General features: G+C 40.8%; 1 protein-coding gene across 3 annotated transcripts in view; it reads right to left on the bottom strand.

Annotated features, from left to right (window-relative positions):
- Tp53bp2 (tumor protein p53 binding protein 2) overlaps nucleotides 1–19,220 on the bottom strand; it is a 57,765-nt gene that overhangs the window by 14,757 nt on the left and 23,788 nt on the right. For all 3 annotated transcript variants that reach the window (XM_028789304.1, XM_028789305.1, XM_028789306.1), the window contains 11 exons: nucleotides 17,632–17,779; nucleotides 15,170–15,283; nucleotides 11,170–11,252; nucleotides 9,620–9,721; nucleotides 5,978–6,152; nucleotides 5,208–5,389; nucleotides 4,697–4,861; nucleotides 4,103–4,331; nucleotides 2,503–2,610; nucleotides 2,124–2,272; nucleotides 117–579 (listed from right to left, as the gene is read on the bottom strand). In XM_028789304.1, the coding sequence (XP_028645137.1) occupies nucleotides 117–579; nucleotides 2,124–2,272; nucleotides 2,503–2,610; nucleotides 4,103–4,331; nucleotides 4,697–4,861; nucleotides 5,208–5,389; nucleotides 5,978–6,152; nucleotides 9,620–9,721; nucleotides 11,170–11,252; nucleotides 15,170–15,283; nucleotides 17,632–17,779 (1,918 nt within the window). The remainder of the gene's footprint in view (nucleotides 1–116; nucleotides 580–2,123; nucleotides 2,273–2,502; nucleotides 2,611–4,102; nucleotides 4,332–4,696; nucleotides 4,862–5,207; nucleotides 5,390–5,977; nucleotides 6,153–9,619; nucleotides 9,722–11,169; nucleotides 11,253–15,169; nucleotides 15,284–17,631; nucleotides 17,780–19,220) is intronic.

A 19,220-nucleotide genomic window follows, 5' to 3' on the forward strand; every position in this document is an offset into this window, starting at 1 on the left:
CTAACCGCCAACAACTGCCCTCTGACCTGCACATGCACACTGACACATGTGTTTGTTCCATCAAGTGTACTCCCTCCCCACCACACACTTAAAAATACAAACAAATGGAACCCTACCACTTGAAAAGTGGGGTCCTCTGTGTTGCGTCTTGGTCAAGGCACTCTGCACAGCCTGCTGGAAGTTTTTTCCTGGAGCCTGATGCTGGGTATACATGGAATAGATGGAGCTTGCCGCCACAGTCTGGGGTTTCCGAAAGGCTGGAGGGAAGGTGTCTTTGGACGGCTGGGGCGTAAAGGGCCGGACTGCAGCAGCAGGTGGACTTTCTTGCTTAGATGCTGGAGACAGGATTTGGTCCTGACCAGCTGAAGGGGCACCGGGAGACAGCTGCACCCTTGCCTGTGGCCCTGCTGGCTTGAGCTTAGCTCCCATGGACGTAGCAGCTATTGGCAACTGCTGAGGATTTCCATCTGGCTTCATGTCAGAAGGTGACTGAGTACTTTGTCCCAAGTAAGGCAAGTTAATCTGTTTTGGCTTTGTAGGAACAGGAGGTGGGACTTTAGACACATTTTTATTTATAGCCTGTAACACACACAGCAAGGCAATTAAAACATTGTACAAAAGTAGACACAATTCTCTAGTCAGCTCAGTCACAAGCACATACTAGGAAAACATCAGCTCTCAGGTCTCCAGTTAGCTCAAGGGCTAAAGCAGTTGCCATATAACAAGTGTCCAGGAACTTGGTCTCCCGGAGCCCATGTAAAGGCTGAGTGGGAGCTCGCCTCCTAGCTATCTAGTGAGACCAGCCATATCAGTAAACTCTGAGTGTTACTTACTGAGAGACTCTACCTCAAAGAATAAGGTAGAAAAGCAACTGAAAAAACTTCCCAAGATCAACCTTGGGCATCCACACCCATGGGCAATATATGCACCTATATAAGTGAACATGCATATTACATACATATATTCCGGCACACTAGACATGCCCACGAAAAGTAGACAAAATATTGCTTCCATATTTTAAAATCATTAAATCTTTAAATCAAATAATAATAAAAGCTCTTACTCTCTTACTCTTTTGCCTCTAGCTTCTCCTCGCCCTTCCTCCCTTCCCTTCCCCCTCTCTCCACATGGTCATGGCCAGCCTCCTCTTCTCTCCTCTCTCTCTCTTCTTTCTCCACCATCTCCTCCCATTTCTCTCCCTACCTTTGCCCTCTGCCCTGAATAAACCCCCTCCCCTTTAAAAAATAATAATAATAATAAAATAATCTTAAAATCAGGTTAGTAAGAACTTAGAGTGACATAATGCAATTCCTCCCCCAACCCCATGACTCCCTCCTAGCCATGCTTCCTAGCTGGGCAAAAGTCTTTACTAACATCTTTCATATCCATGGAGGGCATTGAAACATGAAAAACATTTTGTTTATCAGAATGTCATACAATCTTACTGAGTATGAAAGTGCACTTCTGTAATTCCAGCCCTTGGCTAAGGCTGGAGGACAAGTTTGAGGCCAGCATTAGCTACAGAAAAAAACAAGTCTCAAAAACCACACCAAAACATGCAATTCCAGAGTTGTGTGCACCTGAAAACTGCTAACTTGCAGCATTCATTCACAGCTCCACCCATCCTAAGTTAAGATCCCCAGTCACTGAAGGTCACCATCACGTCTTTGAAAAGACCTTGGCTCCAGAGTTCAAGGGTTTCTGTCACACTTTTATTCTTAGAGACAGAATCTCACCCTGCACCCAAGACTGGCTTCGAATTTGAGGCAGTCCTTCTGCCTCAGCCTCTTCAGTGTTGGAAACAAGATGTGAACCACCATGCTACTAGATCTCAAAGAAATAAACCACCTGGAGGAATACACTCTTCTTCAGTGTTCTTATACACTTCAGAGAGTCACAAAAACCTGTGACCCAGAAGCAAATATGTCAGCCATCCCCAATATGGCAAGAGTGTACAATCAGATCTAAGCAGCAGAAATGGCATAACAGACTCCCATTATATTTTCCAATGTTCTAAATACTATACTTTCATTCTCTCTCACAGACAATAATTTAAAATCTTCTCTTTAAAAATGTACTTGAGAAACACATTAGGTAATAGCAACTGAGACAGTGCTAAGTACCTGAGCATCCTGCAAGATGTCTTCGCTGCTCTGGTTTTTCCTCAGGGTACCAAAGGAGGGTGGGGCAGCACACTGGTCCACTGTGTCAAACATAGAGAAGGGACGCACTTTCTTCTCTTTCTCCCTCAGAGCAATCTCCCCATCATCAACTGAAAACAAAGAAAAAACCAACTTGATATTCAAACTGTTTAGAATAAACTGCTTATCATTCCTGTTTCTTTCTCCTAGATCTCTCTCAACACCAGGCCCACTAAATGCTTTCATAAATAAACTGTCCTGGTCTTAACAAACTAAAAAAGGAGCTAGCTAGAAAAAGTACAAAAAAATACCTTTTAGAGAGTCAAAGCAACATGTTCAGGGATAGCACAATAAGCCTCACCTTGGTCCAGAGCATTTCCGGCACTCTGGGGTACAGAAGAGCCTTGGCTGGGTAAGAGATTGGCATTGGAAGGGCTCCAATCAGGGGTAGCTGGGTGAGCTTTAGAGCCTAGAATGCAGAAAGGAGCTGGAAGTCACTCACATTCACGGACATTCTCACTGGTTCAGTTAACTTGACTGCTGACTTTTAACCTCTAAAAGCAGCTTTACAGTTAGGGTATACAGCCTCCAGCAAGTTTATTTAGAAAGCACCTATGTTAGGTTTTGTTTTTTTCTTTTAGATTTTCCACCTAACTCAAGTAGTTTACAAATAGCCAAAGCAAAGAAAAAGTCAGCCTGAACCAGAAAAGCCCTATTTCATTATTCCTGACTGTGTGAGATAGCAGGACCATCACCCAGAAGACAAATTCTAATACAGCAGGCTGAGGCTTGAAAGATGGATCTTACAATGCTTTAATAATGGATCAGTAAATGAACGTTCCTAACTTTCACTTCCAGCTTTCACTAATTAGGGTGTTTATGATTTCTACACTAGTATTTAAGATTAACGTTCCAGCTTTCACTAATTATGGTGTTTATGATTTCTACACTAGTATTTAAGATTCAAATGCCAGCAGGAGTGGTGGTGCAAGCCTTTAATCCCAGCACTCAGAAGGCAGGGGCAGGCGGATCTCTGTGAGTACAAGGCCAGCCTAGCCTGTATACAGCAAGATCCTACCTCAAAAACAGTAAAAACAACACACACACACACACACACACACACACACACACAAATGCAATGGCTTTTTTTATCTTAGAAAATTAATATTATTAATGCTTCATAGTAATAATTACAGCAAAACAACAAATACTTTAAAATTAGTTTTTCCCCCATATAACAATGGTACAAAGAAGAAAACATAATGGTTATCTGAATGGTAAGAACATGGAGACCCTGCACATCCTCAAACTCTCCTGTCACTTACCTTTCCATTATGAAAGTCTGGTTTGCACATTGTACCTCAGCATATACCTGTTGACTACACAGAATGCAAGGATAACTAAAGCAGGGAGCCTCCGCTTGGCCCCCCTTTATAACTCCCAGGTCTTTACCTTTATTCTGAATCTGTCAGCAGGCAATGTGCATGCATAAGAGCTCATGAATCCTTAACACTGTTCTAAAGAGAATGGATTCACAACTCACCTCTGTAAAAAAGGTATTACTGACTGGTATGTGTATATAGTCTCTTCACACAAGATGAAAACTCACTTTAACATCAGACCAAACTTTAATTCATAACAAGAACTGCTTATTTTCTTTTCTGAGATAATGTCCTACTGTATAGTCCCAGGTTGTCCCCAAAACAAAATCCTCCTGCTTCAACCTCTGTAGAGAGTGCTGGACACCAGATATCCTGCAAGGTCATTTCTGAAATAACTTCGATTTTATCCTGAGTTGAACTGTATTGGTTAAGGTTAAAATCACTGGCAAAGAATAAAGGAACTTGAGATTTTAACATAGGTAGGTAATATGAAAACAACTTTGAAAACACTCAAAATTGGAAAATACCGTGGGATGGGGAAGAGCTGACTGAAAGGACTTGGAGAGAGCCCACTTTTACCTTTACTTTGTGAAGCAGCCCCAGACCTCATATTGGGCAGTGTCTGTATCTTCACTGGCCCCTCTGCTGGCTGCATGACCAAGGAACCATCAGGCAGGGCTGGCTTCACCAGCAGCTCGGGTCTGGATGGCATCCGTGGCATAGTGGATGACTGGATGTAAGGGCCGACAGCAGCCACACGACTTGGGGCTGACACTGCTTGTTGGGGAAGATTTCCATCAGGTGAAACCTTAGTTAAAAAGCACAAATCTTTTAATATTATACGTCTTACTGGATGATTGAATCTATAAGACTGAAATTTCAGAATCAGTACTTTCAGAATTTAGCCACAGAGTCTATAAAAATTGTTCCCAACAGAACCACTTTACATGGAACTCTGCTACAACCTTGCTGCAAGTGTCAGGAAGAAAAGGCAACTGAGCACAGATAAGAACTAAACATGAGGACCTAACAGATCATTTTTGGCAGACACAGCATCGCACTGTCCTCTCTGAGCACAGCTGGAAGGATTCTGAGGATGCAGCTTCTCCTCCCCAGGCCTAAGTCCAAACAGCCCACTCGCCTGTCCACTCGCCTGCTCACCCACTCGCTCACCGGGAGATTTTCTTTCTGCTGCAGCGCTGCCTTCTTCTTCCACAGTCGGTCCCTCAGCTCACTAACACGCTTATCCATGACTGCCACTTCTGAATTACGCTTATTCAAACACTCCCTCTGTTGTTGCAGTTTGGCATTCTGTTCTTGGTTCAGTTTGTTTCTTAACTGAATAAAACAGGAAGTGGAAAAAAAGATAACCAAGGAAAAGAAAGAAAAGCACCTTCAGGAGGCAATCACATGGTTAACTATTACATAATATCTAAAAATGTAAGGTGTTCCCTCCTGGTTTAAACTTAAATGACATCTGTGCCAGACCACTGGCTGTGGTTATGCCTCAAATTTCCTGTTTGAGGTATCTAAAGTTTATTTTGGACTCTTGGTGTTTAGGCCTCCCATTTCCACCCACCTTAAGGAAAAGCAGCTAAAGTCCAAAAGTTATTGTCACTTTCTGTGAACAGTTTGTGTTTCTAAGGAAGAGCACCCACTGCTTTTACAAAGTAGCTGCACATACCTGCAGTTCCTTGTAAAGGCGGTCTAGCTCAGCCACAGCTGACTGGTTGTCATGGCGGCCATCGATCCTGCCGTTCTTCAGCATCTCTAGCTGCCTTGTAAGTTCCTCTACTTTAGACACAGCCAGAACTAGCTCCCTCTGTTTCTGCTGGAACAAGCTATTCATCTGTTCAATTTCCTCCACTAGAACAGAGAGAATGACCACACTTTCCAGGCAACCAAGCTTTATAATGAAATTTCTAATAACTCTTTGAAAATGTCCTAAGGCCAACCTACTTTTAGAAGCAACTGAAATCAACACAGACATCATTAAACACCTGCATTTCTGTGTAGATACAGACATTTGAAGATCCTGAAGAATTTATATAGTGAATATAGTAAACATTAAACTCTAAATTTTGGAAATCAAATTTCTTTAGAACTTTTGCTTTTAATTTTATAATTTTATAATGATAGTGACTTAATCACTAAAACTTTAATTATTAATAATATGGCAATACAATAACTAAAGGTACCATATAAACAAAAATATCTTCATTAAATTCTTGATCAAGAATTTAAGAAAAATATAATTTAAAAATCTTACAAAAGAAATCAATGCTAACTTCAACCAAGAGGAACTTGCAACATCAATATAGCAAATCATTTTCTTCAAACTTTTCTTTAAATACAAACACTTATTCTCACTACAAATCCATATACACTTCCTGTGCCGCTCTGATTTCTTATGCCAAAATACCTTCAAGTGTGGCCTCCCTAGGAGTTACTTACCGAGTTTCCCGTTGCTCAGCCTCTTCTGTTCCACGTGGCCCTTTAGTGCCCTCACCTTCTTAAGCTTAGCTTCCTGACTTTCAGCTATCTCTCTGAGCCTCTTCAGTTTCTCCTGCTCAGCAGCTTGTTGCTGCTGACGTTGATCTTGTTGTTTTAAAAACTTTAAGCGCTGCTCCTAAAGAAAAATAAATGAAGCATTTACTAGGCCTGTCATTTTAAACTGTAACACTGATCTGCTCTCCCTGGACATCCTACATGCTCTCCCCACAATCACCTGGGCAGTATCTGAACCACACACTCCTTGCCCCACCCTAGGAGCTCTTGGAGAGAAGACCTAGAAATTAGTATTTTTAATCCAAGTGGTTCCTACACACTAAGCAAGCAGTAATCCTGGAAGCAGTTTTATAAAGACCTACTTGCAAATAGATTGTATGTGCAGTGTATATGTGTGTATATACATGTGTATATGTGAATGCATGCCAGCATGAAAGACCAGAGGTCAACAATGGATGTCTTCCTTGATCATCTTTCCCCTCATTTCTATTAATTCTTTGAGTTTTGTATGATGAAGTTTGATCATATTCAACCCTTGCCCAATTCCTCTCAGAGCCATACCTCCTTCCTTATCTACCCAACTTTGTGTCCTTTCTCTTAAAAAGGGTTTTATTTTTTAATTATGTGTGTGTATCTGTGTGTGAGTATGTGTACTTAAATAGAGGTACCTACAGATCCCCCAAAACTGTAGTATAGGCAGTCATAAGCCACCTGACCTGAGTGTGGGAATAGAACTCAGGCTCTCTGGAAGAGCTGTGCGTCTTTGTAATTGCTGAGCCTTCTCCCACTTTAAAAAAGCAAGTACAATTTGTGCTGCTCATGTGTCCCTGGAAGGGTGCCCTCCACTGGAGGGTGGCCAACTACCAGGGGTCATATCCTTAAAGAGAACTGACTCGCCTCTCCCAGAAGCTGTCAATTGACAACAGCCCCTCAGCTGGGGACTGCACGTCCAACTTCTTTCCCCATGCTGGGATTTTGTCTGGCTTGAGACTGCACAGGTCTTATACATGTTACCTATAACTGCAATGAGTTCATCTATATAAATGCCCTGTTACATCTGGAAAATACTGTTTGCTTGTAGTCACTGTTTCTAACTCTTAAAACCTTTCTGTTTCCTCTTCTGCATGACCCCTGAGCCTTGGGAGGAAGGGATCATATAGACAGAGCATGCGTTACTCACTGAACCTGGACTGGCCAGACTAGAAGGCCACATAGCTGTAGGGATCTCCCTGTCTCCACAAGCATTGCCCTCAGTTCTACGATCACAGATGCTGCCAGTGTGCCGTCCCGCTTTTACACCATGCTGAGGATCCAAACTCAAGTCCCTCTACTTTCACAGCAGACACTTCACCAACTGAGCTGTCTCTTTGACCCCAGATGCCGTCTGTAAGAAGCTAATTTAGGGCCAGTAAGTAAAAGCCTGAGAAACTAAATTTAATCTCTGGAACTCACATGGTGGAAAGAAAGCCAACTCTTAGGAGTTTTCCTCTGATCTCCACACTTGTGCTGTGGTAGAGATCCGTGCACAAGCACACACATGCATGCACGCACATACAAATGCTAACTTTTAAAAAGAGGCTAATTTTAAGAAGGAGCCCATTTGAACTGGAGGCAATGTAAGAAGGTAGTTAAATGTAGAGGATACGAATTCAAACTCAGATTCAAATCCAAGCTGAATTATAAGTTCCTATGAGATCTTGGATATATCATGAAGTTTCACCGAGAACAGACATTTGTTTCTTCATCTATAACATGGGAATGAGCAATAAAAACTACATGTTGCTGTGGAAAGGATTAAATACAGGATGTAAGTCCTTGAGGAGTATGTTATATATTACATATGCCATAAGTAGAAACTGTAAAGAACAAAAGGGGTAATAACTTTAGAAAACTGTAATTATGCAATTTAAAATGTATTTTTATTATTTTATAATTTTAAATCATCAGTTACAGTACCTAAATTAAGGTAAATATCTCAGAATATGCCTAAAACATGTTAATACCATGAAATTTCAAGGTGAAGGTCGACTGTTTATATGAATGTGTGCCTCACTACTCATTGTGATGGCACATGAGCTTATCCTGAGATTTAGAAAGGCAGGACCTCAGACTCCAAACTTTGATTCAGAAAAGACCTAGATGATTAGGTCTAGTTGGAGAAGCAATGCACCACAAGACTAGAAACTGTGGTGTGGGTTATTATACGCAAGTAAAAATGGATGCACAGGAATGCAGGATGGTGTCACATGTAAAAGCATAGTACATGGTGAGAATAGCTACAAGATCTCTTAGACATTACCTCAGAGTCCCAATGGGTAACCTGTCAAGTCATCATGTCATTATCCCAGCATCCTGGAGCCTCCAGTCACTAAAGGACAGGTAAGTTAAGGATTCTGAGTGGATAGACTAAGGGCTGACAAGCTAGAGCCCGAAAGTGAAACAACCTTTGTCAAGTTTTTTGTTGTTGTTGTTTTAAATCAATCAATCTCTCTTTCTCTTCTCATTATCCAGCACGCATAGCTGGGGCAGGGAGTATCTCACTGTAGGAATGTTGGGGGTCACAGACATAAGTTACCATACCCAGCTTTACATGGTTCTGAGATCCAAACTCAGGTCCTAACACTTGGACAACAAGCATATTATCCACTAAGCCATTTCCTTAGCCCCTAAAATGTGCCATCTTGGGCTGGAGAGATGGCTCAGAGGTTAAGAGCACTAGATGCTCTTCCAGAACTCCTGGGTTCAATTCTCAACAACCACATGGTGGCTCATAATCATTTATAATGAGATCTGATGTCTACTTCTGGCCTGCAGGCATACATACAGGCAGAACACTGAATACATAATAAATAAGTAAATCTTAAAAAATAAAGATTTATTGGAACACAACACACACATGTGACTACCCAGAAAGTAAAGCCAAGTGACTGCCACGGAGGCAGAGCGGCAGGCAAAGGTTAAGGCTTTATTATGGAGTTCTGAGGAGCCAACAAAAGCAGCGGCAGTGAGACTAGTTCCCATAGTGACTGAGAGGCTACTTAGGACATTTTTTTCTTACTCAAGATCAGGGCTGGGACTGTGAATACAGCATCTTTTTTCACTGGGGCCAAGTAGCAAAAATGACAGTGATGGCATTAGTCAACGTTCCCACTGCATCCAGGTGCGCTCCAGGGAACGGAGCAAAGTATTCTTGATAACTCTCCCATTTCTCTGACTCCCAGCATCAGGTAATTAGCCTTTATCAAAACTAAAGGCCAGGTCAGGCATAGTGGTGGAAGCCTATAATCTCAGCTATTTAGGAGTCAGAGGCAGGAAGAGATCACTTGGGTCCAAGAGTTTGAAACCAGCAAAGATAACAGAGACACCTAACTCAAAAAGAAAATAGAATGCTAACAAAGATTAGGGGTCAAGAAAATCTTGAACTAAAATGACACAAGGATTTCTGAAAGATGCTGAAGAAAGTCACACAGCAGTTAACTTGGGGTGGTAAGTGCTGTGAAAGGCAACTGCCTTAAGAAGCAGGTTGATGGTGAACAGTTCCAACAATGACATTACAGCAGTAGGCAATGAGGTTTATGAAGACACTACCTTAGTAGCCAGCATTTGTTGCTGGGCCTCGATCTGCTGCTGCTGGCGAGATGCCATTTCCTGGAGTTCAGCAAGAGTCAGGTCCAGCCGAGGACTGTTAACCTACAGATGGAAACACACCACCAGCTACTTCTATACTAGGTTCAGAAACTCCATTCAAAGGCCTACTTATAAGTTCCATCTAGACTAGTCATAACAAAGTTATTCCGATATTAATTTTTACTTTATTAATCACTGACCTGACTTACTAAGATGTAAGACAGACTCGTACAGGCCAATGATCTTTTAAGTTGTAAAATTTAAACTATTAGTTGTAAAATTTTAACTACTTAAATAGTTTGGTCAGAAACAAACAGTCATGATTGCTTTGTTTTGTGGTTAATTTACATTATTATGACAGTAGACTGTGGTTGCATAAACATGATACTAGGGTGTTGATAGCAAACCCAGAACACAGTCATCAAAACATGATTTAAACATAAATCAGCACTGGCTGGGCCTGGCAGTGCAAGCTTACAACCCCATCACTCAGGGGGCTGAAGTAGGACTATGACTTTCCAATCCCCAAAAAAACAGTCTAAGGAAATCCCAGAACTTAAGATCCAGAGCAGGTCACAAGTTCAAGACTAGCCTGATCTACAGAAGGAGGCCCTCCAGGCCAGCCAGGGCTACACAGTTAGACTATAACTCAAAAAAAGAGGCAATTTGCCATATCTCAATTAGACTTCAAAAGCTTCTTTTGGAAAAGTAAACACCAATTTGGGGAAACTATGTGTTAGATTACACTCAGAAATAGTTGGCTATCCAAACTACTACTGTCACCTTCCACTGGCCTCATCACAGCAAGATAACTGACTGTAAATCAAAAAACAGAACCAGGAAGAACTTACAATGAAGAGCAGGTTCTTTAGATACCTGAGACTCTGGCAAAGATTAACTATGAAGTAGAGCAAGATAATTCATGAAATTCAGAATGATATTCAAAATTCTGGGCTCTGAAAAGAACACCTTCAAAGATACTTCAATGCATATACAACAGCAAGATCATTAATAAATAATTTTCCATTTTTCTAAAAGTGATTATAGATAGCAACAAATAAAAGCACCAACTATTTCCTGGAACTTGCCAAACATTTATTTGTTATGAATTTATGGTATGCTCAGCAGCTAGCTTCTTAGAGTAATAGGCATGTAAGAATCAGAGATATACCTATGAAATATATTTAAAGAAGCTTTTAAGGGGACAGAAGAGATGCTCAGTGTGGTTTAGAAGACATACAGTTCTTGCACAAGACTCAAGTTCAATTCCCAGCACCCATAGCAAGCAGCTCACAACTGTCTGTAACTCCAGCTCCAGGTGATCTGATACCCCTCTGACTCATTCCCCCAGAAATAAGTAATTATTAATTTTTTTATATTTAAAAAAAATTTAAGAAAAAGCCTTTAAACGGGGTTACCATTAATCCGTTGAATAAGAAAATGACAATGGATGAGATACAACATTTAAAAGCATCACTGTGGCATAAAACAAGATAAAAAGGAGCACTTACTCCATTCTCCTTCCTTCGATGCTCACCAGGAACTTTGACACCATTTCTTTTTACACCTGGATCTTGGGATCTCAGTCCACTTACTAAATACAGATTCAAAAACTGTATTAACAGTAGAGTAGACAGACGTTCTCTGCAGCATTATGTTTCTGTTTTACTGCTGTTTGGTACTTAGGTATCTATACTCAGCAGCAATAGAGGTTAGGTCTCATAATTAGGCTTATTTTGAAAATGCAATTATGTGAAACAGTGAATAGTATCAAGGCAGTTCTCATTCCACCCATTCCCTAGAAAGCTGCCTGAGTCACTCAACAATAGTAGGAAGCTACTGTATCTCTGACTCCAAGCAACTCACACCATTTACTTATGGTTGTTCCTCCACGTTCTAGGTCATGCAGTAATGAATGGGAAAGAGCTTCAGAAGGACCTGTTGGCACAGACCAACAGGTCTATAGTCTCAGCTACTCAGGAGGCTCAACCAACAGAATCCCAGGTTCAAAACCTGCCTGTCTCAAAATAAACAGGGCTAGGGACCATTGACATCTCAACAGGTTAATAAGGTAATTGCTGCCAAGCCCAGTGAGCTATTTGACTTCATGAATCCAAAGGATGGAAAGAGATCTGACTCCCAAAGTTCTCCTCTGACCTCCACATACATGCTACAGTACAACAGTATGTACACCATGGAATGAGCACATGTACACACAGACACATACAGACACACACACACTAAATAAATAATAATGAACAAACAAATTTTAAAAAGCTTGGGGTCTGGAGTATGTGAGGATAAATCAGTGGTAGTGTGCTTTCTTGGCATGATCAGGATGCTAGTTCAGTGCTTAGTACAAAGTGGGAGAAGAGAACTAAAAGTGCAATCAGTCCACCTGAACTCATGAACACTGAAGAAAAAAAAAAGTGTATACTTCAAGAAGGAAATAGTTAAAAACAGAACCTGTCATATTCTGATTATTTTATTTACTGGGACACTCTGTGGAGATTCGTAAGTATGCCATAAAGTATATCCTTGTTAATTTATGAAAACTATTTTCATTTCTCTTGATTTGAGAAAGTCTAACCAAAAACTAGTAACTACTCTGCTTTATGACTAAAGGGAGGTTTTCAAGCCAAACCATGTATCTCAGCACTATTCAATGCACAACAAAGAAAAGAAATAAATTTAAATTAATACATATATGAATTATCAACAAAGATAACTTTTTTAAAAATGTGTTAAGCTCATACCCATACTTTCCAAAAATTAAAATAATCATTACAATTATTTGAGAGATTTTAAAACAAACATTTCTTTGAATCATGTCTATTATACCTATCAGGGAACTTAGAGCAAATTTTGTGTCAAAAAATAAATAAGTAATTATGACTGGCCTCAGAAGCAAGCATTATACTCAGTACATAATTTTAATAACAGTTTTTAATGCTGTTTGACTCTAATAAAATAACCTAAATAATTTATCACAATTTCTCTCTAAGAAAAGCATTTTTCTACAGTATAAAGAATTGCTTTCTTTTTTTTGTTGGTTTTTTTTTTTTTTTTTTTTTTTTTTTTTTTTTTTTGGTTTTTTCGAGACAGCATTTCTCTGTGTAGCCCTGGCTGTCCTGGAATTCACTCTGTAGACCAGGCTAGCCTCGAACTCTCGAACTCAGAAATCCGCCTGCCTCTGCCTCCCAAGTGCTGGGATTAAAGGTGTGCGCCACCACCGCCCAGGAAGAATTGCTTTCTTTTGTCTCACAGAAAAATATTTAGTTAGCTTCTACTTATAGGCAGTTACATAATTAGAGTAAAAAGCACAAGTTTTACAAATAACTTCCAACACATTGGGGGTTGCAGCCATGTTAACAGCAGCAGTCTCCTAACCCTCAGCAAGTATGAACTAAACAGGAAGTCGAGGCCTCCCTAAGGCAGACTGAAAAGTCACCTTGCTCTATACCAGTCTAAGCACTGTGACACTGCTGACTGCAACAATGTGCAAATAGCTCGTTTGTCTTACTTAACACTTTTATCTCTCACATTACAGATACACTGAAACTGCATAATGCACTCTTGGTAGACTATTTAATAATGCACCCAGTGTTGAACACAGCAAGATACTTGAACTACAAGATGGCTAGCAACTTATTAGAACTCAGAATATATACAGTAATGTAAATACAAAACAAAATAAAAACATGATACAAATGTCAATTAAAGTGTATTTTTAAAAGAAGTCTTAGGGGGAAAACTCTGTATTTAAAATAAAAAATTACAAACACCAGTGATACTTAAACACACCTAAGTCAGCCTGGCCTAGGTGACTCAGGTTTGTCCTCTTGGCTATGCCACTAGGTACATGGCCTGACAAGCTACTTAACCCTAAGTCTCAGCATTTCTCATCTGTAAAGACTACATCTATTCTGGCCCCGACACTAATCATTTCTAATGTTCAGCTACCATGTGGATACTTGAATTAAAATAACACAAATAATGAAAATGGGAAGTTACATTGTCCACTAATTAAGATGTTATCTACATTTTTACTCCCAAGAAAAGCATCCTTAACTTTCCTTTAAAAACCCCAGCATGTTGAGAAAGATAAAGTGATCCTGTTTCAACCTGTGGCTTCCCCAGACTGAATGCAAATTCACTTGCACCTTACAGGCAAAGCCACATCTCAGTGTCTAAAGCACTAGCTGCCCTTTCTGTCCTATATCAACTCAGAGCACAACTATCAGTTATGCAGCCTTTACCATCCCATTCTTCTATGTCCTCCAAGACTACCTTCATTTTGGACCCTGAGACTCAAGAGATCACCTAAGTTCTATGACCAAGCTATTTCTAAATCAGGTTCTAACCTGAAAAAGGTCTATATCTGAAACTTTATATTTAATCACTCTTCTTGATCATTCATTTTTCCCCTCACTACACTTGTCTGTTAGTCTAATTCTGAGGTTCATCACTGGATACAATCTACTCTTCCCTCATAAACCTGCCCTTTCTTCATCCTACCTTCACCATCCCCTGTGATGGTGGCTACTGCTAACTACTAAGCTGACTATATCTAGATTCACCCATGAAATAGGCTTCTGGTCGTGGCTGTGTGGGAGCACCTTGATCAGGTCAATTAAAGCCTGAAACTGCCTTAAGTGGGCCACAGCTCGCTACCAGTTAACACCCTGAGCTATGTATAAAGGAGAAGTGATCTAAGCACAAGTGTTCATTGCTCCAGCTTCCTGACTGTGGATGTGAGGTGACTAAGTTCCTACCATTTGACTTCCTTCCAAACACACTGTACAAACCCTTCCCCTCTGGCTTAGATGTCACCTTGCACACACTTTCAGCACCTCTGAACTGCCACCAACCTAGGTCAGTCTGTCTTCTAGCACAACCTCCTAAGCTGCAGAGCACCACTAGAGGAAACCCACTGCCCTCACGTCTCTCATCAGATCGCCTCAATGCGTCCAACAGCCTAGCTCTCCAGTACCCATGTGCTCCTCTTCCAAATAGTTCCGCCTGTCCACCCACCTCATCACTCCACATGTCTCTCTCCACCCCAGAAAATTACATGTTTTCAGATGAGAATCACCTCAACTTACACCCACAAAATACCCAGAGTTAAGTGTATCTTTCTTTCCTGTTAATGTTAGAAGAACCAGATTCCTTTTTTTATCTAAGAGGAGAACCTATCAGGGTGGAGAAACACATTTTCGGGGACCTTGTTGTACTGGTTAGACATTCCTCTTCTCTCCTTCTTTCTTTGACTCCTTCCTACAACACTAGGAAACTACAGCCAGGCTTCTGCCTTCTTCAATCAAACCCCATCTCCTTTTCTCCACTGTCAGTCATATCTAGATTAAGAAACCCACCCTGTTGCTCTAATGTCCTAGCTTCCCATTCATCTCACCAATACCCCAGCTTCTCCTCCTATGCCTCTCCCCAGCTATTACAGTGCACAAAACAAAAAGCTTGAACACTGGTTATGATTCACAGAATATTATATACCAATGTCCCTGTTAGGGGGGCGTTCATGACGAAGAAAGAAGCGAACTTCATTCCTTTGGCTTCCAAACCGCTGAAGAACATCAAACATCCGTTCATTATCAGCAACTGGGCGTTCTAAAAGAAAAAAAATTACATTAGCTACATATAAAAGAAAGACAAATATACCCTTGATGTAATCTATGTTACAGATACAGGAAATACTTGGTATTTCACATATTTTTTCCATCAACAGAACTCAAAAAAATGATACATCACTGATTTTCCACACAATCAGTGTCAGGTTAGAATAAAGCAATAGAAACAATGGGACTGTGCCAGTTGTTAGGGTCTTAAGAGTCTAATTCAGTGGCTTCTTACTATCTATAGGCATGTCATTTAACTTCTGAGGGTTTCGAAGGTTTGTGTGATCTGTATTGCCAGAGACCCACTCTCATGAATATTAATGCCCAATGAGTCCCTAAACATATGAAGGAAAAATTAAAGCAACTTTCTAAATGGTCTCAGCTCAGGTTTTAATTTCGTCTTTATTAAAGGTTATTTCCTTTTGTGAGCGGGGGTGCAGTATGCAGGTGTAGCAGACATCTGCACACATGTAGAGGCCTGAAGCTAACAACAGGATGTCTTCCTCTACCACTTCCCATTTTCCTTATTGTCTGAAATAGAGTCTCTTCGCTGAGTTTGAATTTTTGCCATTTTCGCTCGACTGCTGGCCAGTGAGTCCCTGAGATGCCCTTGCCTGTACCCTATACCCCAATCAGCAGCACTATAGAGCTCACAGCAACGCCCAGTTACATAAGTGCTGGGGTGCAAACTGAAGCCCATGCTATATTCAGCAATTATGATTATCCACCAAGCCAACTTCCCAGACACAGTATTTATAAACTATCTGTATATAATGTTAAGAGTCAAACTTATTCATTGGTAGACAAAAGAATATTTCAATGGGATGATATCTGGCCCTCTTGTCATAAAGCTGCCAGCTTTCAGAACTTTTCTAGAAACAAAGAAGACACAGCTAAATACTCCAATAACTGAGAGGAGCTTCAATAAAAACAATGTATCCCGAGTTACAAAGAAAAAATAAACTAACAAACAATTTCCTACTTCAGGAAAGAAAGCTGAATTGAAAAATTCATAAGAAGGCAAGTGCATAAATTCAGAGCTCTCAAAGATATCAATATAGTTTGTATAAGAATGGCCTATGAAAACTGCACTCTTATCAGTAACCAGACACCATCTCTCAGCGCCTTAAATAAACAACACGAATGGAGACAGAGCAGCCAGGTATTCAGCAGCCAATTTTGTGACTTAACCCTGAACTTAATCTGCTGGTTGGAACAAACAACATGCAGTCCTGGTTCTACTTTGAGTAACAGTGATGATATAACCACTTTCTACAAACCACACAAAGCCTACAGTCCCCCACAAAAGGGGGCAAATTTCTGAATAGACACCCCACTTCTCCACTAACCACTACAAACCTGGGAGGGGAGGGGAGAATGGGTATGAGCACTCATCTTTGTTCCTGGTACCCTTTCCTCTGGCAGATGGAGCACATCCATTTACACCTTACTGCTGCTGTCCTCACAGCACTGTTTCAGGAACATGCTGACACCTGTTCCTCCTGCACTGTGAGGCATCTGAAAGCAGGAAATTTCCATCTCTACATCCCTCAAAATCCAGTGCACTGGCATCCAAGAAATGTTCTCCAAGCAAATGCATGAGCAGGTAGAAAAGATATGAAAAAGGAAGGAGAGAAGGAGGGAAGGATGGAAGGAAGAAAGGAGGGAGGGAGGGAGGGAGGGAGGGAGGGAGGGAGGGAGGGAGGGACGGAGTAAGGAGGGAGGGAGGGAGGGAGGGAGTAAGGAGGGAGGGAGGGAGGGAAGGAGGGAGGGAGGGAGGCCAACAGGAGAATACACTTAAAGCTTTGGGGTGAGGATGGCTTTGTTTTTGGTTTTTTTTTTTTTTTTCTTCAGTTCTGGTGATTATAGGTCAAATTCTAGTAAGCATTTGAATCTGTGTCTGGAGTGTGGCCACACTGTGACCAGCTTCCTCAAGCTCCTCCTGCTGACATGTCCATAATGGATGACAATCTGAACTATGCTTCAGAAGTTGCTTCAAACTATTTTATCATAACAACAGGAAACTAAGACAATCCCCAATATCAAAGAAGAGGAAAGCATCAAATTTCTAATTAAGGAAAGCTTTTTGTTGCTGGTAGTTGTTTGGTGGTTTTTGTTTGGTTGTTTGTGTGTTTGGTTTTCTGAGACAGGGTTTCCCTGTGTAGCCCTGCTCACGAAAAGCTGAGCAAGAACATGACCTTCTAAGGTACAGACTATCCTGTGGTCTGTAAGTGAACAAGTGCAAGACCCCCCCCCCTTGACCCCCTCATCACAATACCAATCCTAGAACCCAAAAGGAACAGAAGATAGCAGAGCTCAAACAGAAAGCCAGGTCCATACCAGAGCCACACCATACTTCAGCCAAATGGCAGTCACTCTCTCCAGGTTCTTTGCACAGATCCACCACATCTCTGCATATTGTCTCTGGGGTAACAGGAACTTCTGTGAAGTGTTGCTCACTGTTACTGAGATAAACTGTCAGGAACATCTGAAACAGAGGGAAACCATTATCTGTCTTGTCTGCCCAGGTGGCATTCCCCTTAGATCCTTGCCCTGAAACAAAGATAGAAGCCTTCAGATAGAAGGGAAAAGCAAATCTTTTTCTGCCAGTTTCATTTGTACTGCAAAAACTGAGCTAAATCAAGACATCAAACAGATCTTTTCATGAATCCTTTCATAATTGATTAGAGAATGTCATACATGCCCGATATGCCCGATATGGTAGAGCACACCTGTAGTCCAAGAAGCTGAAGCAGGAGGACTTTTTAGTTCACGAGTTCTGGGCTACAGTGAACTACATTAATCAGGTGTCTGCTCTAAGTTTGGCTTCAATATGGTGACCTCAGGAGTAAATGTTACACACACACATACCTACAGATGCACTTCTCTTTAGAAGGAAATATAAAAACCGAGTAAGTACAGATTCTGATGGTGGGGGGGCAATAAACAGGAGCCAGAACACAGAAGGAAACCTTATTTTATATCACATGTATGCATTAACTACTCCAAAAACTTTACACTGAAATGTTTCAGTCAAATCCAATATCTAAAGTATGAGGATAAGTAAAAATTAGCTAGCATATCAAAACCTACAAGAGCCTATATGTAAATCCAGTTCAACAGATAATTAAAACTCACTGTCTTTCTCCTAGTAAAAATAAACATTTTAAAAACCACTGCTACCAAAGAATTCACATTTCTGTGGCTATCAAATTATTTAAAATTTTTGTTAATTCCTCAAGTTGCAGAATCAAACAAGCAGCAAGCCAGTTTGATGAATATAAGAACCCTGTCCATTCAATCCCATGAACACCTACTCCATGTAAGTTAGTACACATAGGTATGAAGAATAACACCTGTTATAAGTATCCTACTTTCATGCTGAATGAACAAAGAATGCAGAGACTATGGGAACTTGTGGGAATTTGATAAACGATATGCCAGGATACTGTCTTTTAAAATAACCAAATGAGACTATGCTGACCACTGAAAGTGTGGGGTTTACAGACACACACAGGCACAAAAACACACACACAGAGAGAGAGAATATGTTGAATCTACACTCTGGTCACAGTGACACAGTAGCATTACGGAATTAGAGTTTGCCAAAAGTCACTTGACCTCCCTCGCAGGCTGAAACTCCTCTGGCCACCATCCCAGTGAGAAAGCTGTCTAGCCTCCTTATGAAAGGGCAGCACTGAGGACAGTACAGAAACTAACTCAGACATCACACTGAGGACCACAAGATTTGGAGGTACTGGGCTCTGCTCCTCAGTGCTTAAAGTCCATTTCCTTGGGATCCTTCACCTCCCCTTTTTGCAAAGGTGTTCCCTAATTCATATAAACATCTATCACATACAAAGTAATCCAGAAACATTAAAGTGGATTCTGTTAAAACAGTAAGTAAATCATATAAAATAAGCTAAAAT

This window comes from Grammomys surdaster, unplaced genomic scaffold (assembly GCF_004785775.1).
Source record: "Grammomys surdaster isolate TR1022 unplaced genomic scaffold, NIH_TR_1.0 125808, whole genome shotgun sequence".
NCBI classification, from domain to species: Eukaryota; Metazoa; Chordata; class Mammalia; order Rodentia; family Muridae; genus Grammomys; species Grammomys surdaster.